General features: G+C 45.2%; 1 protein-coding gene across 16 annotated transcripts in view; it reads left to right on the forward strand.

The window, feature by feature from the left end:
- The first annotated feature begins 16,737 nt into the window (after positions 1 to 16,737).
- The window catches only part of TCTN1 (tectonic family member 1), a 35,089-nt gene continuing 29,084 nt past the window's right edge, over positions 16,738 to 22,742 (forward strand). For 9 of the 16 annotated variants that reach the window (XR_001708282.4, XR_001708283.4, XM_009426256.4 and 6 more), the window contains exons 1-2: positions 16,750 to 17,103; positions 22,544 to 22,664. Coding sequence is in view for 14 of the 16 variants with exons in the window: in XM_009426256.4 (XP_009424531.1) it covers positions 16,884 to 17,103; positions 22,544 to 22,664 (341 nt within the window). In the remaining 2 variants the exon portion in view is untranslated. Of the gene's footprint in view, positions 17,165 to 18,970; positions 19,047 to 22,543; positions 22,665 to 22,742 lie in introns of all 16 variants that reach the window. The other 7 variants (XM_054663538.2, XM_063784937.1, XM_063784936.1 and 4 more) reach the window with 4 other exon arrangements.

Here is a 22,742-nt window from a genome sequence, read left to right on the forward strand (position 1 = left end):
TGGCCAGGATGGTCTCGATCTCTTGACCTTGTGATCTGCCTGCCTCAGCCTCCCAAAGTGCTGGGATTACAGGCGTGAGCCCCTCGCTCGGCTATTTAGTCTTAAACAGGAAGGAAGTTCTGATTGGGTGCTATTGCTCGTACTTGTAACTCCAGCACTTTGGGAGGGTGAGGCAGGAGGATCATTGTAGCCTAGGAGTTTGAGACCAGCCTGGACAACATAGCAAGATCCCATCTCTCAAAAGAAAATTTTTTTTAACTTGGCATGGTGGTGTGTACCTATAGTTTTAGCTACTGGGGAAGCTGAGGTGGGAGGATCACTTGAGTCCAGGAGTTCAAGATTACAGTGAGCTATGAGTGTGCCACTGTCCCCCAAAATGGGTGATAGAGTGACACCTTGTCTCTAAAAAAGAAAAGAGAAAAAAAGGAGGAGCCAGGCATGGGGGCTCACACCTATAATCCTAGCACTTTGGGAGGCCGAGGTGAGTGGGTCACTTGAGGTCAGGAGTTCGAGACCAGCCTGGCCAACATGGTGAAACCCCATCTCTACTAAAAATACTAAGATTAGTTGGGCATGGTGGTACATGCCTATAATCTCAGCTATTAGGGAGGCTGAGGCAGGAGAATTGCTTGAACTCAGGAGGCAGAGGTTGCAGTGAGCTGAGATCATGCCAGTGCACACCAGCCAGGGTGACAGAGCAAAAAAAAAAAAAAAAAAAAAAAGAAAAAAAAAATTTAAATCTTAACACAGGCTACAACAGGGATGTACTTCTTAAAGGACATTATGCTAAGTGAAATAAGCCAGTCACAGGCAGACAAATACTTTATGGTTCCACTTAAATGGAATTTGATACCTAGGGTAGTCAAATTCATAAAGACAGAAAGCAGAATGGTGGTTGCTAGGGGTTGGGGGGGCGGAGGAATGGGGAATTATTGTTTGATGGGTACAGAGTTTCAGTTTGGCAAGATGAAAAAGAATTCTGGAGATGGGCTGTGTTGATGGCTGCACAACAGTGTGAATTGTACTTACTACCACTGAACTGTACACCTAAAGATGGTTTCTGAAATTTTCTGTTATATATATTTTACCACAATTAAATCTTCTTTTTTTTTTCTTTCGTAGATGGAGTCTCGCTCTGTCACCAGGCTGGAGTGCAGTGGCACAATCTCGGATCACTGCAACCTCCGCCTCCCTAGTTCAAGCGATTCTCCTGCCTCAGCCTTCCAAGTAGCTGGAATTACAGGTGCACGCCGCCATGCCCAGCTAATTTTTTTTTGTATTTTAGTAGAGACGGGGTTTCACCATGTTGCCCAGGCTGGTCTTGAACTCCTGAGCTCAGGCAATCTACCCACCTCGGCTTCTCAAAGTGCTAAGATTACAGGTGTGAGCCACCGTGCCCAGCCAAAGTTTTTCTTTAAAGTGTGAGTTGTTAGAGGATTAGGCAAAGGGTTGGTGTGGCCAAAGTGTGTAGGGAATGATGGGGAGGTAGAAAATGAAATTAAGAAGGTGGGGAGAGGGCCAGATGCGGTGGCTTACGCCTGTAATCCCATCACTTTGGGAGGTGGAGGCGGGCGGATCACCTAAGGTCAAGAGTTTGAGACCAGCTTAGCCAACATGGTGAAGCCCTGTCTCTACTAAAAATATAAAAATTAGCTGGGCGTGGTGGCAGGCGCCTGTACTCCCAGCTACTTGGGGGACTGACGCACGAGAATCGCTTGAACCCAGGAGGTGGAGGTTGCAGTGAGCTGAGATCGCACCATTACACTGCAGCCTGGGCAACAAGAGCGAAACTCCGTCTCAAAAAATAAAAATAAAAATAAAGCATGACTCATTCAAATATAGAATGGAGGGCTGGGCATGGTGGCTCATGCCTGTAATCCCAGCACTTTGGAAGGCTGAGGCAGGCAGATGATTTGAGCCCCAGAGTTCGAGACCAGCCTGGGCAATAAGGTGAAACCCTGTCTCTACAAAAAATACAAAAATTAGCAGGGCATGGTGGTGTGCGCCTATAGTCTCAGCTACTTGAGAGGCTGAGGTGGGCAGATGGCATGAGCCCGGAGGTGGAGGTTGCAGTCAGCCAAGATCGCACCATTGTACTCCAGCCTGGGTGATAGAATGAGACCCCATCTCACACAAAACAAAAAACAAAACAAACAAATATAGAATTGACACGTCAGAAAAGTATTCTACTTGTCTAAGAGGAAAACAGTCGGATGGTGAAGTTGGTTCAGAGAATGTTTGGAAGAAGTAGGTACTTGAGGAAGTGGGAATTTTAGATACAAAACTGGTTAATCTTCTGCAGGGTAATAAGAACTATAAGCTATGGGATTCTCTTTTGTACTGGAGAGAAATAATTCAAAACTCTACTGGACAAGGCCAGGAACAGTGGCTCATGCCTGTAATCCCAGCATTTTGGGAGGCCGAGGCAGGCAGATCACTTGAAGTCAGGAGCCTGAGACAGTAAAACCCCATCTCTACTAAAAAAAAAAAAAAAAAAAATTAGCTGGTGGAGCATGCCTGTAGTCCCAGCTACTCGGGAGGCTGAGGCAGAAGAATTGCTTGAACCCAGGAGGTGGAGGTTGCAGTGAGCTGAGATCATGCCACTGCACTCCAGCCTAGGCAACAGAGTGAGACTCCATCTCAAAAACAAAAACAAACAAAAAACAACCAAAAACTGTACTGGACAAAAATCTGGGCCTTTAATCAATCAATACCTATGCAAACAAAGGAACAGTCCCTGGCCTATATAAGTAGTTGGTGGGCTACATCTGGCCTGGCTGCTTGTGTTTGTAATAAGATTTTAATTTTATTATTTTTAAAAATAAGAGATGGGGTCACACTATGTTGGTCTTGAACTCTTGGCCTCAAGCAATCCTCCCGCCTCGGCCTCCCAAAGTGCTGGGATTACAGGTGTGAGCCACCATGCCCGGCCTAAAATACAGTTTTATTGGAACACAGCCATACCCAATTATTTCTGTATCTCCCCAGGCTGCTTTTGCTGTACAGAAACTGTGGACCATGATGACCGATAGAGTTGAGTAGTCGACAGATAGGAACCAGCCACAAAGCCTAAAATATTTACTACCTGGACCTTTACAGAAAGAGTTTGCTGATCCCTGCTAGAGAATTAAGTAATCTTTGGGTGAGCTTGTGAAACAAAGTCCTTGATGACATTGAAAGAACTACACTGCCCTCTCTTGGTCTTATTTCCAAAATTTGGATAATTTTTCTTAAAAAGGAGATGTTTGGTTTAAAAATTGGTGGGGCATTTTGAATTGTTATCCGTGGTCTGTATTTCCTAAATCTTCCCGTTCACTCACCCCATAACCCTGCCACCCTCTTTCTACATTGGCGACAATGCCTCTTAGTATCTGTCAAACTTGCATAACGAGATTTAGAAAATATGATTAAGTACAGAGTTTATTCAAGTGCAAGGTTTGAGGATGATCACCTGCGAAACACAGACTCCAAAGGAATGGGATCAGTGTTGGAAAGAGAGGAAGCTAAGGTTTCACTTATATAGATAGAAACAGTTTCAGCTGAGTTGCAACATTTTCCATCCAAGGCCCATATGTATGTTACAGTCATTTGATTAAAACAGCTTGCTACATTTCAAGGAAGATGCTTTAACATTCTATGAAGAGGAGTAATGTCCTGAGAGGGTCTTATCTCTGGTGCTAGTGGGTCATTTCTTTCTTTTTTTTTTCTTGAGATGGAGTTTCCCTCTGTCATCCAGGCTGGAGTGCAGTGGCGTGATCTTGGCTCACTGCAACCTCCGCCTCCTGGGTGCAAGTGATTCTCCTGCCTCAGCCTCCAGAGTAGCTGGGATTACAGGCCTGTGCCACCATGCCTGGCTATTTTTTTTTTTTTTGGTAGAGACAGGGTTTCCCCATGTTGGTCAGGCTGGTCTTGAACTCCTGACCTTGTGATCTGTCTGCCTCAGCCTCCCAAAATGCTGGGATTACAGGCGTGAGCCACTGTGTATTGCCCAGGCTCAAGTGCAGTGGTGTAATCTCAGCTCACTGCAACCTCTGCCTCCTGAGTTCAAGCAATTCTTCTGCCTCAGCCTCCCAAGTAGCTGGGATTACAGGTGCCCACCACCATGCCCAATTTTTATATTTTTAGTAGAAACGGGGTTTCGCCATATTGGCCAGGCTGGTCCCCAGCTCCTGATCTCAAGTGATTTGCCTGTCTTGGCCTCCCAATGTGCTGGGATTACAGGCGTGAGCCACCGCACCCGGCCTACTGGGTCATTTCTAATCATTTACAGGACAAGCAGAAGTTGCAACTGCATACTACACGGCCACATTCCTCTCAAGGCTCAGAAGAAAGTTCCAGCAGCTTTAAGTTTGAATTATTTAATTTAAAATATCCCAGCTCTTGGCTGGGCACGGTGGCTCACACCTGTAATCCCAGCACTTTGGGAGGCCGAGGCAGGTGGATCACCTGAGCTCAGGAGTTCGAGACCAGCCTGCCAACATGGCAAAACCCTGTCTCTACTAAAAATGCAAAAATTAGCCAGGCATGGTGGTGGGCGCCTGTAGTCCCAGCTACTCGGGAGGTTGAGACATGAGAATCATTTAAACTTGGGAGGCAGAGGTTGCAGTGAGCCTATATTGGGCCACTGCACTGCAGCCAGGGCAACAGAGTGAGACTCCATCTCAAAATAAATAAATAAATAATAAAATAAAATATCCCAGCTCTTTCCTCTGAGGGTGGAACTTATGAAAGGCTCTTTTTAAGTGCAGGTAGGCCTGGAAAGCAATTGGTGGTGAGTAATGTCCTTTGCAACATCGTTTTTGCTCGAGAAGGCATTCTGTTTCTGACTCCTGTTAAGGCTTCTGTAATTGAAGGCCCATTCTCATGAAAGCTTTCCTTGGGAGGGCCCCTCAGCTCCTTAGAATGAAGCTCTAGAACTGTTGGAAGTTCTGAGAGGGCAATGCTGGTGCCTGCTTGACCACTGCTGTTTCTGGGTCCGGGCACATAGTAGATGCTCAGTAAATATTTGTTGAGTGAACTAGAGCCAATGAAAGAATAGCATTTTGTCCTCTGCTCCGGGTCAACCCTGTGAGAGGAACCAAGTTTTGGTGACAAAGGCTGCCATCTGCAGGGAATAGGTGAAATGGCATTATTCAGAATTGCTAAATCCTGAGGACCATACAATCGATTTTGAGGCAAGATTAACATATATTTTCTCCTTTCGCTTTCTGGAGAATTAACATCATCTTGTCTTTTCCAATTAAGGAAACCTGAATCCTGCACCCTTTCTCAAATAACATTTTTAAGCTTTTATTTATTTATTTATTTTTTAAGACGGAGTCTTGCTCTGTCACCCAGGCTGGAATGAAGTGGCGTGATCTCGGCTCACTGCAACCTCCGCCTCCCGGGTTCAAGCAATTCTCTTGCCTCAGCCTCCTGAGTAGCTGGGACTACAGGTGTGTACCACCACGCCCGGCTAATTTATTATATTTTTAGTAGAGACAGGGTTTCACCGTGTTAGCCAGGATAGTCTCGATCTCCTGACTTCATGATCCGCCTGCCTCGGCCTCCAAGTGCTGGGATTACAGGCGTGAGCCACCAAGCCTGGACAGCTTTTGTTGTCTTTTAAATGGAGACAGGGTTTTGCTCTGTCACCCAGGCTGAAGTGCAGTAGCATGATCATAGCTCACTGCAGCTTCCAACTCCAGGGCTCAAGCGATCCTCCCATTTCAGCCTCCCGAGTAGCTAGGACTGGTGTGTGGCACCACATCTGGCTAATTTGTTTTTGGTTTTTTGTGGAGAGTCTTGCTATATTGTCCAGGCTGCATTTTAAAGCTTTTTGAGGGCTTAGCCATGCTGCATACTGTATACACCATGCTGTATGCACAAAACTGGTACCTAAGTACCACTATTTCCCTGTTTTATAGACGAAGAATCTGAACACAGAAAGCATGCCCAAAGTTATAGTGCTAGCAAGTGGCAGAACTAGGGATTTGAACCCAAACACTGTGACTTCAGAAAGTGTGCTCGTTTTCTCTTTTCTTTTCTTTCCTTCTATCTTTTTTTTTTTTTTTTAAGACAGAGTCTCACTCTGTCACCCAGGCTGGAGTGCAGAGGCAATCTCAGCTCACTGCAACCTCCGCCTCCCGGGTTCAAGGGATTCTCATGCCTCAGCCTCCCAAGTAGCTGTGACTACAGGCGCCCGCCACCAGGCCCCAGTAATTTTTGTATTTTTTAAACATTTTTCAGTAGAGAAGGGGTTTCACCATGTTGGCCAGGCTGGTCCGGAACTCCTGACCTCAAGTGATCTGCTCGCCTTAGCGTCCCAAAATGCTGGGATTACAGGCGTGAGTCACTATGCCCGGCCCAGTAGACCTTTTTTTTTTTTTTTTTTGAGACAGAATCACACTTTGTGGCCCAAGCTGGAGTGCAGTGGTGCGATTTTGGCTCACTGCAACCTCCACCTCCCAGGTTCAGGCAATTCTCCTGTCTTAGCCTCCCAAGTAGCTGGGATTACAGGTGCACACCACCACGCCCAGCTAATTTTTTTGCATTTTTAGTAGTGACGGGGTTTCACCATGTTTGCCAGGCTGGTTTTGAATTCCTGACCTCAAGCCATCCACCCATCTTGGCTTCCCAAAGTTCCAGGATTACAGGTGTGAGCTACCGTGCCTGGCCTAGATTTTATTTTTAAAAGCAGTTTTAGGTTCACAGCAAAATTGAGCAGAAGGTACAGAGATATATCCCCTGGCTCACACAGGCCTAGCCTCCCCCATTATAGAATGTGTGCTTCTAATCATTTCACTGTATTATCTCTCCATGCCTGATAGGAAAATATTTACATAAAACATATAGAAACATGGCAGATTGAGCCCATGCAGTTATCTCTGCTCTCTCCTGAAACACTCCTAAAATACTAGCAAAGGAATCAAAGAGGTATAAACCCACAAAGAATGGGAGAAGACTGCTCGTGAGAGATCTCAAATCCTTTTTAGAAGATAGAATGTAGATGAGTGGTTTACTTGGGAGGAGAAACCCTAGTTCTTGCAGGAGTTGCCAATGAGTAGCAAGGCACTTAGAGCTGATAAACCCCAGAAAGGCTCAGGAATTGGTTGAAGGCCCCTGTGCTGAGAGGTGGGACTGAAAACCAATAATTGATTGAATATAAATACCATCTGGGGGAAGCGTTAGACCCCTGATTCTCCTCCTTGTCACTCCCTAACTCCAATCTCTGCAGAAGATGAGATGTTTATTCCCTGGAGAACTTGAACCAGAGAAGTTCTGGGTCCAGGGATAGCAATCAGAGAAAACACTTGGAGGCGAGGCAACATCCTAAAAACAGAGGGATTAAATGAAAGTGTGCAGGCTGGGCACGGTGGTTCACGCCTGTAATCCCAGCACTTTGGGAGGCCGAGGTGGGCGGATCACCTGAGGTCGGCAGTTCAAGACCAGCCTGACCAATGTGGAGAAACCCCGCCTCTACTAAAAATACAAAAATTAGCTGGATGTGGTGGCAGGCGCCTGCAGTCCCAGTTACTCGGGAGGATGAGGCAGGAGAATCTCTTGAACCTGGGAGGTGGAGGTCACAGTGAGCTGAGATCATGCCACTACACTCCAGCCTGGGCAACAGAGTGAGACTCTGTCTCAAAAAGAAAGTGTGCAGCTAAAAACATTCTTAACATATTTTAAATAATCCTATGGTTGTGTGGTAGTATTGGTATCATTATTCTGTATTATTAGTATTGTTATTGGTATTGTTATTCTCTTTTATTTGGGTGGAGGGATGGAGTCTTAATTGGAAGCATCAGTATGATGGATTTTATCTTGAAGAATACATATTTCTGACCAGGGGCAGTGGCTCACGCCTGTAATCCCAGCACTTTGGGAGGCTGAGGTGGGTGGATCACTTGAGGTCAGGAGTTTGAGGCCAGCCTGGCCAACATTGTGAAACCCTGTCTCTACTGAAAATACAAAAATTAGCTGGGCGTTGTGGCATGTGCCTGTAATCCCAGCTACTTGGGAGGCGGAGGCAGGAGAATCGCTTGACCCCGGGAGGTGGAGGTTACAGTGAGCAGTGAGCCGAGATGGTGCCACTGCACTCCAGCCTGGGCAACAGAGAAAGACTCCATCTCAAAAAAAAAAAAGAAAACAAACAAACAAAAAACGGCTGGGCGTGGTGGCTTACGCCTGTAATCCCAGCACTTTGGGAGGCCAAGGCGGGTGGATCACCTGAGGTCAGGAGTTTGAGACCAGCCTGACCAACATGGTGAAACCCCGTCTCTACTAAAAATACAAAATTAGCCGGGAGAGGTGGTGTGTACCTGTAATCCCAGCTACTCAGGAGGCTGAGGCAGGGGAATCGCTTGAACCCGGGAGGCGGGGGTTGCAGTGAGCCAAGATCACGCCTTTGCACTCCAGACTGGGCAACAAGGGTGAAACTCTGTCTCAAGAAAAAAAAAAAAAAAAAAGAGGAAGAAGAAGAAGAAGAATTCACTAACAGGCTGCCAGTAGCCAGTAAAAAGTAAGTGAAAGAGGAACTATCTGCAGGTCCCGAGGAAAGAATGAAAACATATTTACAACACAGAAACAGAAATAGCGGTGGAGGAGGAGAGAGCAGGGTCGCTCAGTGGGACCAGGAAGCCAGCTTACTTTCATTTTTTGAAGCTCCTTATATACAGAAAAAACAAATTTATTTTTTCATTTCACATTTGACAAATACTTTCAGCACCCCAAGATTAAAATGTAATGTAGATGTGCTGTCACCAGGTGATTGGATTTCTTTCTTTCTTTTTTTTTTTTTTTTGAGACGGAGTCTCACTCTGTCATTAGGCTGGAGTGAAGTGGTGCGATCTCAGCTCACTGCAACCTCCGTCTCCCAAGTTCAAGTGATTCTCCTTGCCTCAGCCTCCCAAGTAGCTAGGATTACAGGCGCCCACCACCACGCCTGGCTAATTTTTTTGTATTTTTAGTAGAGACGGGTTTTCACTATGTTGGCCAGGCTGGTCTCGAACTCCTGACCTCCTGGATCCACCTGCCTTGGCCTCCCAAAGTGCTGGGATTACAGGCGTGAGCTGCCGCGTTGGGCCGTGATTGGATTTCTTAAAAGCCAGTTAATGAAACTGCAAGCAGAAGCCACCATACACCTATCAGAATAACTAAAAACAAAAATGAAAACAAAGGTGGCCATCCTAAGTGCCCGTGAGCATGGGAAACTGGGACTCTCATACCTTGTTATTGGGAAAGCAAATGGGCCAGTCACTTTGGAAAAAACTGGGCAGTTTCTTATATATTTAAACACATACTGACCACAAAACCCAGAAATCTCACTCCTAGGTATGTATACAAGAGAAATGAAACATATGTTTTATTTTTAACCACCAAAACCTAGAAAAACCCAAATTCCTTCAACTGATGAATGGATGGATAAATTGCAAAGGAGCCATTTTTGTAATACTTGCCACCAATAAAAAGAATGGACTGGGGCCGGACGCGGTGGCTCATGCCTGTAATCCCAGCACTTTGGGAGTCCAAGGCAGGTGGATCACCTGAGGTTGGGAGTTCAAGACCAGCCTGACCAACATGGAGAAACCTCGTCTCTACTAAAAATACAAAATTAGCTGGGCATGGTGGCACATGCCTGTAATCCCAGCTATTCGGGAGGCTGAGGCAGGAAAATCATTTGAACCCAGGAGGTGGAGGTTGCGCTGAGCCAAGATCATGCCATTGCACTTCAGCCTGGGCAACAAGAGCGAAACTCCATCTCAAAAAAAAAAAAAAAAAAAAAAAAAAAAAAGAATGGACTGGGCCAAGCACAGTGGCTCATGCCTCTAATCCCAGCACTTTGGGAGGCTGAGGCAGGAGGATCATTTGAGGCAGGAGTTTGAGATCAACCTGGGCAACATAGTGAAACCCCGTCTCTACAAAAAATTGTAAAAAATAAAAAAATAATGAACTGAAAGAAATTTTTGCATATATGGCTAGAGGAGTTTCAACAAGCATGCCAAGACTACACAATGGAGAAAGAAGAGTCCCTTCAACAAATGGTGCTGGGAAAACTGGAAATCACGTGCAGAAGAATGAAGCTGGATCCTTACTTTATACCAGATAACAGAAATAAACTCAAAATGGATTAAAGACCTCAAAATGTTAAGACCTCAAAACTCCTAGAAGAAAACATAAGGGAAAAGCTTCAGGATACTAGATTTGGCAATGATTTCCTGGATAAGACACCAAAAGCACAGACAACAAAAGAAAAAATAGACAAATGGAACCACATCAGAGTAAAAACTTGTGGATATCAAAGGTAAAAATCAACAGAGTGAAAGGCAACCCAATGGAATAGGAGAAAATATCTGTAAGTCACTTATCTGATAAGAGGATAATTTCCAGAATATATAGGGAACTCCTACAACTGAACAATGATAATAAACAACCCAATTAAAAAATGGGCAACTGACTTGATAGACATTTCTGCAAAGAACATATACCAATGGTCAACAAGCACACAAAGAGATTCACAACATCACTAATCATTAGGGAAATCAAAACCATGAAATACCAACTTATACCCATTAGGATGATAACTATCAAAAGAACAGAAAACCATAAGTGTTGACAAAGATTTAGAGAAGTTGGGATGCTTATGCACTGTGTTTGGGAATATAAAATGGTACAGCCATTATGGAAAACAGCTAATTTTTTTACTTTCATAGAGATGGGGTCTTGCCAATGGCCCAAACTGGCCTATGAACTCCTGGCCTCAAGTGATTCTCCCGGCTTGGTCTCTCAAAGTGCTGGGATTACAAACGTGAGCCACCTTGCCCACATGTTCTACATCTTTATTGTGGTTGTGGTTAATGTGACTGTATGTGTTTGTTAAAACTCATAAAACTAGGCTGGACATGGTGGCTCATGCCTGTAATTCCAGCACTTTGGGAGGCCAAGGCGGGTGGATCACTTGAGGTCACGAGTTCAAGACCAGCCTGACCAACATGGTAAAACCCCATCTCTACTAAAAATACAAAAAAAATTAGCTAGGCATGGTGGCACACGCCTGTAATCCCAGCTACTTGGGAGGCTGAGGCAGGAGAATTGCTTGAACCCAGGAGCCAGAGGTTGCAGTGAGCTGAGATTCTGCTATTGCACTCCAGCCTGGGCACAAGAGCAAAATTCCGTCACAAAAAAACAAAAACAAAAACAAAAAAACTCATAAAATTGAGCCGGGTGTGTGGCATGCACCTGTAGTCCTAGCTACTCTAGAGGCTGAAGTGGGAGGATCCCTTCAGCCCAGGGGTTCAAGGCTGCAGTGAGCTATGATTGCACCACCTTACTCCAGCCTGGGCAACAGAGTGAGACTCTGTGTCTACCCAAAAATAAAAATAGAAAAGGAAAGAAGAAATATTCATAGAATTGCCCACCAAAGAAACCTGTACCCTGATGTGTAAGAAAAACCTTACATCAAAACTATAACACAAAAAATATATACTGCATATAAATTATCCCTCTATAAACCTAAGAAGAAAGAAATGTGGAGCAAGCATGGCAAAATGTCAATTTCTGAATAATCTTGGAGGAGTACACAGTGGCCTTCTTTTCTGTGCCTTTTATCCTGTTTGGAAAATTTCTTTTCTTTTCTTTTCTTTTCTTTTTTTTGAGAGAAGTCTCGCTCTTGTCCCCCAGGTTTAAGTGCAATGGCTTTATCTTGGCTAACTGCAACCTCAGCCTCCGGGTTCAAATGATTCTCCTGCCTCTGCCTCCCAAGTAGCTGGGATTAAGGCACCTGTCACCACGCCTGACTAATTTTTGTGTTTTTTAGTAGAGACGGGGTTTCACCATGTTGGCCAGGCTGGTCTCGAACTCCTGACCTCAGATGATCCGCCTGCTTCGGCCTTCCAAAGTGCTGGGATTACAGGCGTGAGCCACCGTGCCTGGTCCCTGTTTGGAAAATTTCAATCTGAAAAGAATAAAAACAAAAATGATTTTTTAGAAAGCTGAGTTTATTCAAACTGCAGTCTGGTTCAATAATAGGATGCAAGGTTAAAACTGTATGGTAAGCTGGGTATGGTGACTCATGCCTGTAATCCCAGCACTTTGGGAAGCTGAGGTGGGTGGATCACTAGACGTCAGGAGTTTAGAGACTAGCCTGGTCAACATGGTGAAACCCTGTCTGTACTAAAAATACAAAAATTAGCCAGGTGAGGTGGCAGGCATGTGTAATCCCAGCTACTTGGGAGGCTGAGGCAGGAGAATCACTTGAACTGGGAAGGTGGAGGTTGCAGTGAGCTGAGATTGGGCCACTGCACACCAGCCTGGGCAAAAGAGTGAGACTCCATCTCAAAGAAAAAAAAAAAAAAAAAAGAAACCCAAAAAGAAAAAAAAATAACAACTGTATGGTAAACAAGGAATTCTTATTTCATTCCTGTTGGTGAATGTCTGTGACTGTATGTATGACTTTGTTTTAGAAAAGGTCAAATGCAAACGTGAGACCTTTCAAGAATGTGAAGTCTGCTCAAATAGTCCTTCTGTCCCCGTAATGTTTCAGAAAACACTTAAAGAACAAGAATAGGCTGGGCGCGGTAGCTCACGCCTGTAATCCCAGCACTTTGGGAGGCCGAGGCGGGTGGGTTACTAGGTCAGGGGTTCAAGACCAGCCTGGCCAAGATAGTGAAACCCCGTTCTACTAAAAATACAAAAATTAGCCAGGCATGGTGGTGGGCACCTGTGGTCCCAGATACTTGGGAGGCTGAGGCAGGAGAATTGCTTGAACCTGGGAGGTGGAGGTTGCAGTGAGCTGAGACCGCTCCACTGCACACTAGCCTGAGCGACAGAGCAAGACTCCATTTCAAAAAAAAAAAAAAAAAGAACAAGAATAGTATTCAGTGGTTGATGAGGTATGTGGGGACTGGGAGAATGAGAGCAGTTGAGGATTATTTTCTTCTGGGCGTTGATCTGGAAATCAATTACCCGACTAGTTACTTCAGTCAAAATGGTACAGCCAATCCTCCGTCTTCACACAGTCTTGATCCCTTTGTAGATCTAAAGCAACCCCTTTAGGAAGCTTGGTGACTCTGCCACCTCATTTGTGAAATGTTTGGGTGAGATGAATAAAAATAGATATACTAATCACTAGAAACAAATTTCTACTTTTTCTTTTGAGACAGGGTCTCACTCTGTTGCCTAGGCCAGACTGCAGTGGTGTGATCATGGCTCACTGCAGCCCTTGACGTCCTGGCCTCAAGTGATCCTCCCACCTCAGCCTCCAGAGTAACTGGGTTTACAGATACGTGCCACCATGCCCAGCTAATTTATTAATTTTAAACAGGTTGGAAGCCATGACTTCAGCAATAACAAGAACAACAACAATAATAACCAATTCACCTCAAACCACACCAAAGAGCAAGACAGAGTGGTTGACACTACCTTATGAAGTTAGCCTTAGTTTTTTTTCCCTACTTACATACTCCTCCTATCTTTGATTTTTTTTCTTTCAGGCTTCTCATATATGGCGGCTTCTCATATATGGCAGCTTCTCAGCACAGAATTCTAAAAAGCGGAATTGTCTTGATCCTCCCAATGTCGGCATACACTATAAGGAATTGTGAATGCCAATAATCCTGGAGAAACAGATGGATATTTGAAATCACAAACATTTATGCACAAACCAAATGTTGAGGTTTTGGGCACAATACGGAGCTCGATCTTAGCCACTTTTGTGTCCTTCCATCCTAATGAGGGAACCTGCTAAGGCCAGGGACAAAAGGAAGGGAGAAAGGGTGTTCTGGGTTGAAAGATGAAAGCAGGCTGGCAGAAATGGGTCACCTGTGAAACGAAAAGTTCCAGTGTTCCTAATGTTTGCAAAATGTATCTGGGTAGGTGCAATCCTCATTCAGAGTCAAATATCATAAAATTACTTTGGGGCCATCTACCAAGTGTTTGTTTGAGATTGGACAAAAGAGGCGGTGAAATTGGCAAATCATATCATAGCAGGTCCTGGTTGGAATAATGGGATATCAGACTTGAAGAGGACCTCAGAGGTCCTATAACCATAACAAAAATTATAAAACTGGATGGGAGTGGTGGCTCACGCCTGTAATCCCAGCACTTTGGGAGGCCAAGGTGGGCGGATCACTTGAGGTCAGGAGTTCAAGAACAGCCTGGCCAATATGGTGAAACCCCGTCTCTACTAAAAATACAAAAATTAGCTGGGCTTGGTGGCGGGTGCCTATAATCCCAGCTACTTGGGAGGCTGAGGCAGGAGAATCACTTGAACCTGGAAGGCAAAGGTTGCACTAAGCCAGGATCCTGCTACTGCACTCTAGCCTGGGTGACAGAGTGAGACTCCATCTCAAAAAAAAAAAAAAAATTATAAAGCTAAAGGATGAGTTATCAAAATTTAATCCAGCAGTCTAAAATTTCAAAACAGAAAATAGAACAAAATGGTTCACAGGTATTAAGGAATAGGAAAGAAAGTAGAGGGCTGGAAGTAAAGAGGTTTAAAAAGGAAAACAAACAGGCCCTGGTTTTAGAAGTTATGAGATGAAGGTTTGGAAAATATACTTTTTTTTTTTTTTGAGACGGAGTCTCGCTGTGTCACCAGGCTGGAGTGCAGTGGTGTGATCTCGACTCACTGCAACCTCTGCCTCCCAGGTTCAAGCAGTTATCCCGCCTCAGCCTCCTGAGTAGCTGGGACTACAGGTGCCCACCACCACGCTCAGCTAATTTTTGTATTTTTAGTAAAGACGGGGTTTCACCATGTTGGCCAGGGTGGTCTCGATCTCTTGACCTCGTGATCCACCCGCCTCAGCCTCCCAAAGTGCTGGGATTACAGGCGTGAGCCACCATGCCCGGCCTACTTTTGGTTATTTTTTTAAAAGGGGAAGCATTTAATCAGTTATTAAAAGCAGTCCAGAATTTCAGTCAGATGCTAAAGCAATCCTTCGCAGAAAAAAAGAAGTATCTGTCTTACACATTTGAGTGATTCAATTATATTTTTATACACTGTCTCTGGAATGCCACAGGAAGGTGCTAAAGATATCACTTTGATGATTTAGTTTTGCTAAATACATTTAATAAACTAGATATATATACTGTTTGACATTCTTTTGAATTTGTATATACATTTCTTGAATAAATACTGTGTTATGTTTAAGGTTTTTTTGTTTTGGAGTGCAGTGGCACTATCATGGCTTACTGCAGCCTCAAGCTCTCCGGACTGAGGCGATCCTTCCACCTCAGCCTCCTGAGTAGCTGGGACTACAGGAATGTGCCACCATACCTGGCTAATTTTTGTATTTTTTGTAGAGATGTGGTTTCACCATGTTGCCCAGGCTGGTCTCAACTCCTGGACTCAAGCGATCCTCCCAAAGGGCTGGGAGTACAGGTGTGAGCCACTGTGCCTGGCCATGTCTAAGTACTTCGACATCTACTTCTGAACTGTATGGAGATTAAGTGTCAAAGGTGCAGCCAACATCCTCGGGCTTGGGTACCTCCTAAATAAGCCCATTCAGAATGGAGAGGCTTTCCTAAATCTTAGGGTCTCCAGGTCGTTTTGTAGCATTACAGTGGATTTGCTTTGTTTTCCCCTTTAATATGTCTAAATTATTTTACTTAATTTTTGTAAAAGATTTTTGTCTTTAAATAGGTTCTTAGGCCTGGCGTGGTGGCTCATGCCTGTAATCCTAGCTCTTTGGGAGGCTGAGGCGGGAGGATCACTTGAGGCCAGGAGTTTGTGACTAGCCTGATCAACATAGTGAGACCCCCTCTCTACAAAAAATAAAAGGTATTAAGTGTTCATTTGTCCCCTTTATCACAATACAGCAGACAGAAGTTATCTGGCAACCTCGTGAGATGCAGCTAAAATAAAAAGGTGAAGCCAGTGTTGACAGAGTCTGGGATAGAGAAAATTCAGAGACAGTGATCTCACAGATCCCTGTGCTCCTTCGAAACACCCACGTTAGTGGCGTTGGGACGGCGCTTCCTAAATTTCCGTCCAACTCATCTGCTTGCGTCGGGACATTTGTTAAAAATATTTATTCCTGGCTGGGAGTGGTGGCTCACGCCTGTAATCCCAACTACTCAGGACTCAGGAGGCTGGAGCAGGTGGATCACTTGAACCCAGGAGTTCGATACCAGTCCGGGCGACGGAGGGAGACCTCGTCTCTACAAAAAAAAAAAAAAAAAAAAAAAAAAAAAAAAAAAAAAAAAAAAAATTAGCTGGGTATGGTGGCGCGCGCCTGAGTTCCCAGCTACTCAGGAGGCTGAAGTAGGAGGATTGCTTGAGCCCCAGAGGTAGAGGCTGCAGTGAGCCGAGATCGCGCTACTGCACTCCAGCCTGGGCGACAGAGTGAGACCCTGTCTCAAAAAAAATCCCCCAAAAACTGATTCCTGGGTCCTGCCCTAGACTAACTGACTCAGGATCTCCTGAGGTGGTACCTGGAAATCCGTCTTTTTTTTTTTTTTGGTTGAGACAGAGTGTCACACTGTCGCCCAGGCTGGAGTGCAGTGGCACGCTCACGGCTCTCTGTAGCCTTCACCTCCCGGGTTCAAGCGATTCTTCTGCCTCAGCCTCCCGAGTAGCTGGAACTACAGAAAATCTGCATTTTTTAAGCAAGCGCCGCAGACCGGTTGGGAACCACAGCCGGGATTTACACGCCCCTCGTTTACGCCAGCTTCACACCCGCTCACTAGTGCTCGCCCCTCTGCCTGCCATCGCTGCCTCACCCAGGCTCCGCCCTCCGGCCTCATCCGGGATCCGCCCCCTGCCTCATCCAGGGTTCGCCCCCGTCAGTCTCCGGCAGCTTCTCGCGGCTTCGCAAGCCCCTTCCCGTGATGCCCCGCGCCTGGCTGTTGCGGTTGCCGGGCAACGCGCGGTCCATGTCGCGGGCCTCGCTGGGACTCCCTGGGAGATGAGGCCGCGAGGTCTCCCGCTGCCCCTGGTGGTGCTCCTGGGCTGCTGGGCCTCCGTGAGCGCCCAGACCGAGGCCACCCCGGCGGTGACGACAGAGGGCCTCAACTCCACCGAGGCAGCCCTGGCCACCTTCGGAACTTCCCCGTCGACCAGGCCCCCCAGGACTCCCAGGGCTCCAGGGCCCTCCTCCGGCCCCAGGCCTACCCCGGTCACGGACGGTGGGTACCATGTGCCAGCTCCTGGGGTCCACAGTGATCCAACCTCAAGGGGACAGCCCCGGTGAGGACGTAATAATGATAGCTAACTCTTATTGAGCACTTACTGTGTGCAGACACTGCTGAATGTTCCATAAACGTCCATTCTAAACAATAACCCTGAGAAGTAGCTGTTACTATCACTGTCAGGTAAATGAGAAAACCGGGTCTCAGAGTTTAAGTGGAACGGTATCAAACCTTTGAAAATACTTGAAGTGGTCCCAGACAACAGTGATGCAAAGAGCAATAATGAATTCTTGCAGCCCAAGACGAAATTAAGTCGAGACAATGGTGGAAATTAGTGCCTTGGCTGCACTGAACTTTCACTTAAAGAGAGGCCAAAGGTCTATCTTACTAAATGTGACTATGTTAAGACCCTTCTCTGTTGACCTGAATTCTAAAAACCCAGGATTCCTCCTGTGTTGAATTGGAGGTGGAAAGCTATTGAGGGAGGGGTTATGCTCACTTCTTAGGAGTCATATGTAGGGATAATTAACATTTTTTTCAGAAAATGATTAATTCTAGAATTACACATTTAGTGGAAATATTTTATAATCTAATTTGACGTTTGGCTGGCGCCGTGGCTCACGCCTGTAATCCCAGCACTTTGGGAGGTCAACTCGGGTGGATTGCTTGAGGTAGGAGTTCAAGATCAGTCTGGTCAAAATGGCGAAACCCAGTCTCTACTAAAAATAGAAAAAATAGCCGGGCATGGTGTAATCCTAGCTACTCGGGAGGCTGAGGCAGGAGACTCGCTTGAACCCAGGAGGCAGAGGTTGCAGTAATTACCACTGCACTCCAGACTGGGCGACAGAGCAAGACTGTCTCAAAAAAAAAAAAATTGACATGGATGACTTCACTGAATGACTGTGACCCGCTAAGATTGAGTGCAAAACTTTGTGAATATGCCTTTTCCTGAGATGAGAGTTCATAGCAGCCGATTCTTAAAGTGGTTCATGATCTCAAAAAAAGTTTTTAAAATTTTCCGATTGTGTGAATTGAGAGTAACCCCAATAGATATGCAGTACTTTTAATCTTTTTCTCATTCTTTTTTTGTTTTTGAGACAAGGTCTCGCTCTGTTACCCAGGCTGGAGTGCAGTGGCGTGATTATATCTCACTTAAGTCTCAATCTGCTGGGCTCAAGGGATCCTTCTGCCTCAGCCTCCAGAGTAGCTGGAACCACAGGCGTGCTCCCCCAGCTTGCTTTTTTTATTTTTAGTAGAGATGAGATCTCGCTATGTTGTTCAGGCTGATCTCAAACTCCTGGGCTCAAGTGATCCTCCCACCTTGGCCTTCCAAAGTGCTGGGATTACAGGTGTAAACAACTGTGCCCGGCCTATCCCTTCTTAAGAAGATCTTTTCTCAAATTGATTAAGGCTCAGTATTAGTAAGTAAAAAAGTCATCAGCTGAGATCTTGAACTCTAGGACTTAACTTCAGTTAGTGAACCTTTATTTCTCCAAAAGCTCTCCTTTCTGAATTACGAGTAATCTGAAAGAAAAAGTACAGAGAAATATATTTGCTATTTTAATATATAAACAGAGCTCTGTTTTATATTTAAATTGTTGATTTGATGAATTAGTAGGGAAGTTAAATCAGTGATAAACTGGGACAGAATAAAGCCAAGTATTCGATGCCCGAAACTCTAAAGTTTTTGGACTGGATTGTCTTTTATTCATGTAAGTACTCCATCTGTTAATGCATTTTCTCTCCAAAATAAAGCTATGCTTGAAACATCATTATTATAGCATGTGTTCAAGGCTGTTTTTCCAGTATAGGGGATGAATTTGTGCTTGTCCTCACACTTTATTTTTTTTTTTTTTGGTTACAGGGTCTCACTCTGTCACTCAGGCTGGAGTATAGTGGCATGATCACAGCTCACTGCAGCCTCGACCTCCTAGGCTCAGGTGATCTTCCCACCTCAGACTCCCGGGTAGCTGGAACTACAGGTGCTGCATGCCACCACGCCTGGCTAATTTTTTGTAGGGACGGGGTTTCACCATGTTGCCCAGGCTGGTCTTGAACTCCTGGCCTCAAGTGATTGCCCACCTAGGCCTCCCATAGTGTTAGGATTACAGGCTTGAGCCACTGCACTCTGCCAGTCACCTGTCTTCACCTTTTTAAAGGACCTCTCTTTAGACTTGTGACAGTAATACCTCATTTGTTAACTGTTCACTGTGTGGCAGGCACTGTGCTAAGCATTTCACCTATGATGTATCTCATTTAATCCTTACAACAACCCCATGATGAGGGTACTGTTATCCCCATTTTTCAGGTGGATAAATTATTTGCCTAATTTTAGGACACACAACTTGTAGATATCGGAGCAGGAGGCTGACTCTGAGTGGAGAACTGGTTGGAAAATTGCAGGTGGCTTCAGGCAGTGTTGGTGGAGAAGAGTGATAACCCTTCATCTTGAATCTGGGCTCTGTTCATTAGTACCCTGCTCTACAAGCCAGGTGTGCAGATGCGATAGGAGGCAAGAGCAGCTGAGTGCTGCTTAGACCTGACAGGGGCTCAACAGCTACTTGGTGGATGATTAAGTACACTCGCATCCTGGGTAGAAACCTTTTTCCTAAGTGGAGTTATTAAACACTATTGCTTCGTCCTTAGTAGTCTTATAGCTGCCTATAAGGGCTTTAAGTTTTGAAAACAAAGCAAGATAGTAATTTTAAACATACAGGGAACCTAAAGCACTTTTAATTTTTTACATTAGCGTGCATAAGTTGTGTCATTTTACTAGGCACATAGAAGAGTTCTCAACTAGAGAGAAGCACTGTAAACTTTAGGGGGAAAGCTTTTGTGTCTTAGACTAAGAAATCATGGCATATTAACAAAACCTTCCCCTTCACCTCACACATTTTTTTTTGCAGAGTGCATTATACCTTTTACGGGGTACTATTTTTTTTTTTTTAATCGCCCAGGCTGGAATGCAGTGGCGCAGTCTCAGCTCACTGCAACCTCCACCTCCCAGGTTCAAGCGATTCTCCTGCCTCAGCCTCCCAAGTAGCTGGGATTACAGCCGCGCGCCACCATGCCTGGCTAATTTTTTTGGTATTTTTAGTAGAGATGGGGTTTTACCACGTTGGCCAGGCTGGTCTCAAACTCCTAACCTCAGGGGATCCACTCTTCTCAGCCTTCCAGAGTGCTAGGATACAGGCGTGAGCTATGGGATACATTTTTCTTTTCTCTTTTTCTTTCTTTCTTTTTTTTTTTTTGAGATGGAATCTTGCCCTGTCACCCAGGCTGGAGTGCAGTGGCACGATCTCGGCTCACTGCAAACTCTGCCTCCTGGGTTCAGGCGATTCTTCTGCCTCAGCCTCCTGAGTAGCTGGGACTACGGGTGTGTGCCACCATGCCCGACTAATTTTTGTATTTTCAGTAGAGACGGGGTTTTACCATGTCGGCCAGGCTGGTCTGGACCTCCAGACCTCGTGATCCACCTGCCTCAGCCTCCCAAAGTGCTGGGATTACAGGCTTGAGCCACTGCATCCGGCCGCTGTGGGGTACATTTTTCTAAAGCTCCTTTTTATCGTGAAAGAATTCATACATACAAATAAGAATGTTGGGTGGACACTAGCAGCATTTGCTTCAGATTCCTTTTTTGTTAATTTTGTTTTTTGGCTTGAGATCTTTTTTTTTTTTTTTTTTTTTTTGAGATGGAGTCTCACTCTGTCATCCAGGATGGAGTGCAGTGGTGTGATCTCAGTTTACTGCAACCTCTGCCTTCTGGGTTGAAACGATTCTCCTGCCTCAGCCTCCCTGAGTAGCTGGGATTACAGGCGCCCACCACCATACCTGGCTAATTTTTGAATTTTTTTTTTGAGATGGAGTCTCGCTCTGTCGCCCAGGCTGGAGTGCAGTGACGCGATCTCGGCTCACTGCAAACCCCGCCTCCTGGGTTCACGCCATTCTCCCGCCTCAGCCTCCCCAGTAGCTGGGACTACATGTGCCCGCCACCATACCCAGCTAGTTTTTATATTGTTAGTAGAGACGGGGTTTCACTGTGTTAGCCAGGATGGTCTCAATCTCCTGACCTTGTGATCCGCCTGCCTTGGCCTCCCAAAGTGCTGGGATTACAGGCGTGAACCACCGCGCCCAGCCTAATTTTTGTATTTTTAATAGAGACAGGGTTTAACCATGTTGGCCAGGGCAGTCTCAAACTCCTGACCTCAAGTGATCTGCCCGCCTCCCAAAGTGCAGGAATTACAGATGTGAGCCACCGTGCCTGGTTTGAAATCTTCTTTTGAAAAAGAAAACGTTACAGATAAGATTGAAGGTTGATCTTACTTCTTCCCTTCCAGCAATAATTGCAACTATAAATTCATTCTCTATTTTTTAAAAGGGTTTTCTTGTCCTTATTTGACAGAATAAAATAGAGAATTAAAAATCCAGATAATCATCTTTGTTACAAAGCGGCAAAGAAAAATCATCCTTATTAATGATTAAAAGTTGACCAGGAGTGGTGGCTCACACCTGTAATCCCAGCACTTTGGGTGGCTAAGGCTGGCAGATCACTTGAGGTCAGGAGTTCGAGACCAGCCTGGCCAACATGGTGAAACCCCGTCTCTAATAAAAATACAAAAAAAAAAAAAAAAAGTTGGGCATGGTAGTGCATGCCTCTAATCCCAGCTACTCAGGAGGCTGAGGCAGGAGAATAGCTTGAACCCAGGAGGTGGAGGTTGCAGTGAGCCAAGATTGCACCATTGCACTCCAGCCTGGGCAACAAGAGCCGAAACTCCTTTAAAAAATAAATAAATAAATAAAATAATTAAAAGTTGTGAGGTGGGGGAGATTCCTACCCCGCCCTCATACCTTATTGTCTTAAATCACCAAAGACATTCTGAGCACCTGAGCCGGTATGATTCTTGGCCAAGGGTCTGTGAATATGAGTTCAGCTTTAAAGCAGCAGGTTATACGTGAAGAGGGGGCAAGATTGAAAAGTCTCTTTCCTGAAGGTTTAAGTGGGCCCTTCCTCTGAATCGTAATCTCTAGAGAAGGGGCTTAAGGACTTTGGAGTTTTAAACTGGTGGTTCTTATGGTCAGGCAAATGGTTTAGGGGTGCTTGTTCTTAAACTTGTCTAATTATAAGCATCACCTGGAAAGTTTCTGAAAACTGCAAATGCCTGGGTTTCATATTCAGCTTACCAAATCAGCATCTCTGTAGGCAAAGCACTAACAGAACTTTCCAAGCGAGTCAGATCATTAGACACTTTGGGGAAACCTCTGATTGTGGGATGCTCAAACTGACTCATTTCCACTTCACAAATTTCCCCCAAAGTGCAACAGGAAAAATAAAATGGACCTTTTTTATGAAATTGACTTATGGTACACTGTGGTGGCAGGGGGCAGTCACCACCTGCTGATGGTGATGTTCTGGATCCTACCCCTCTTTTTTCTGCAGTTGCTGCTCTCTGTGTCTGTGACTTATCCCCAGCACAGTGTGACGTCAACTGCTGCTGTGATCCCGACTGCAGCTCCGTGGATTTCAGTGTCTTTTCTGCCTGCTCAGTTCCAGTTGTCACGTAAGTTTACGTATGACACATGCAATTTTGAAAAAATTTGACCAGGATAATACAATTTGGAGAAAGGGAAAACTTTCC

The sequence above is a fragment of the Pan troglodytes genome, chromosome 10 (genome assembly GCF_028858775.2).
Source record: "Pan troglodytes isolate AG18354 chromosome 10, NHGRI_mPanTro3-v2.0_pri, whole genome shotgun sequence".
Taxonomy (NCBI): Eukaryota; Metazoa; Chordata; class Mammalia; order Primates; family Hominidae; genus Pan; species Pan troglodytes.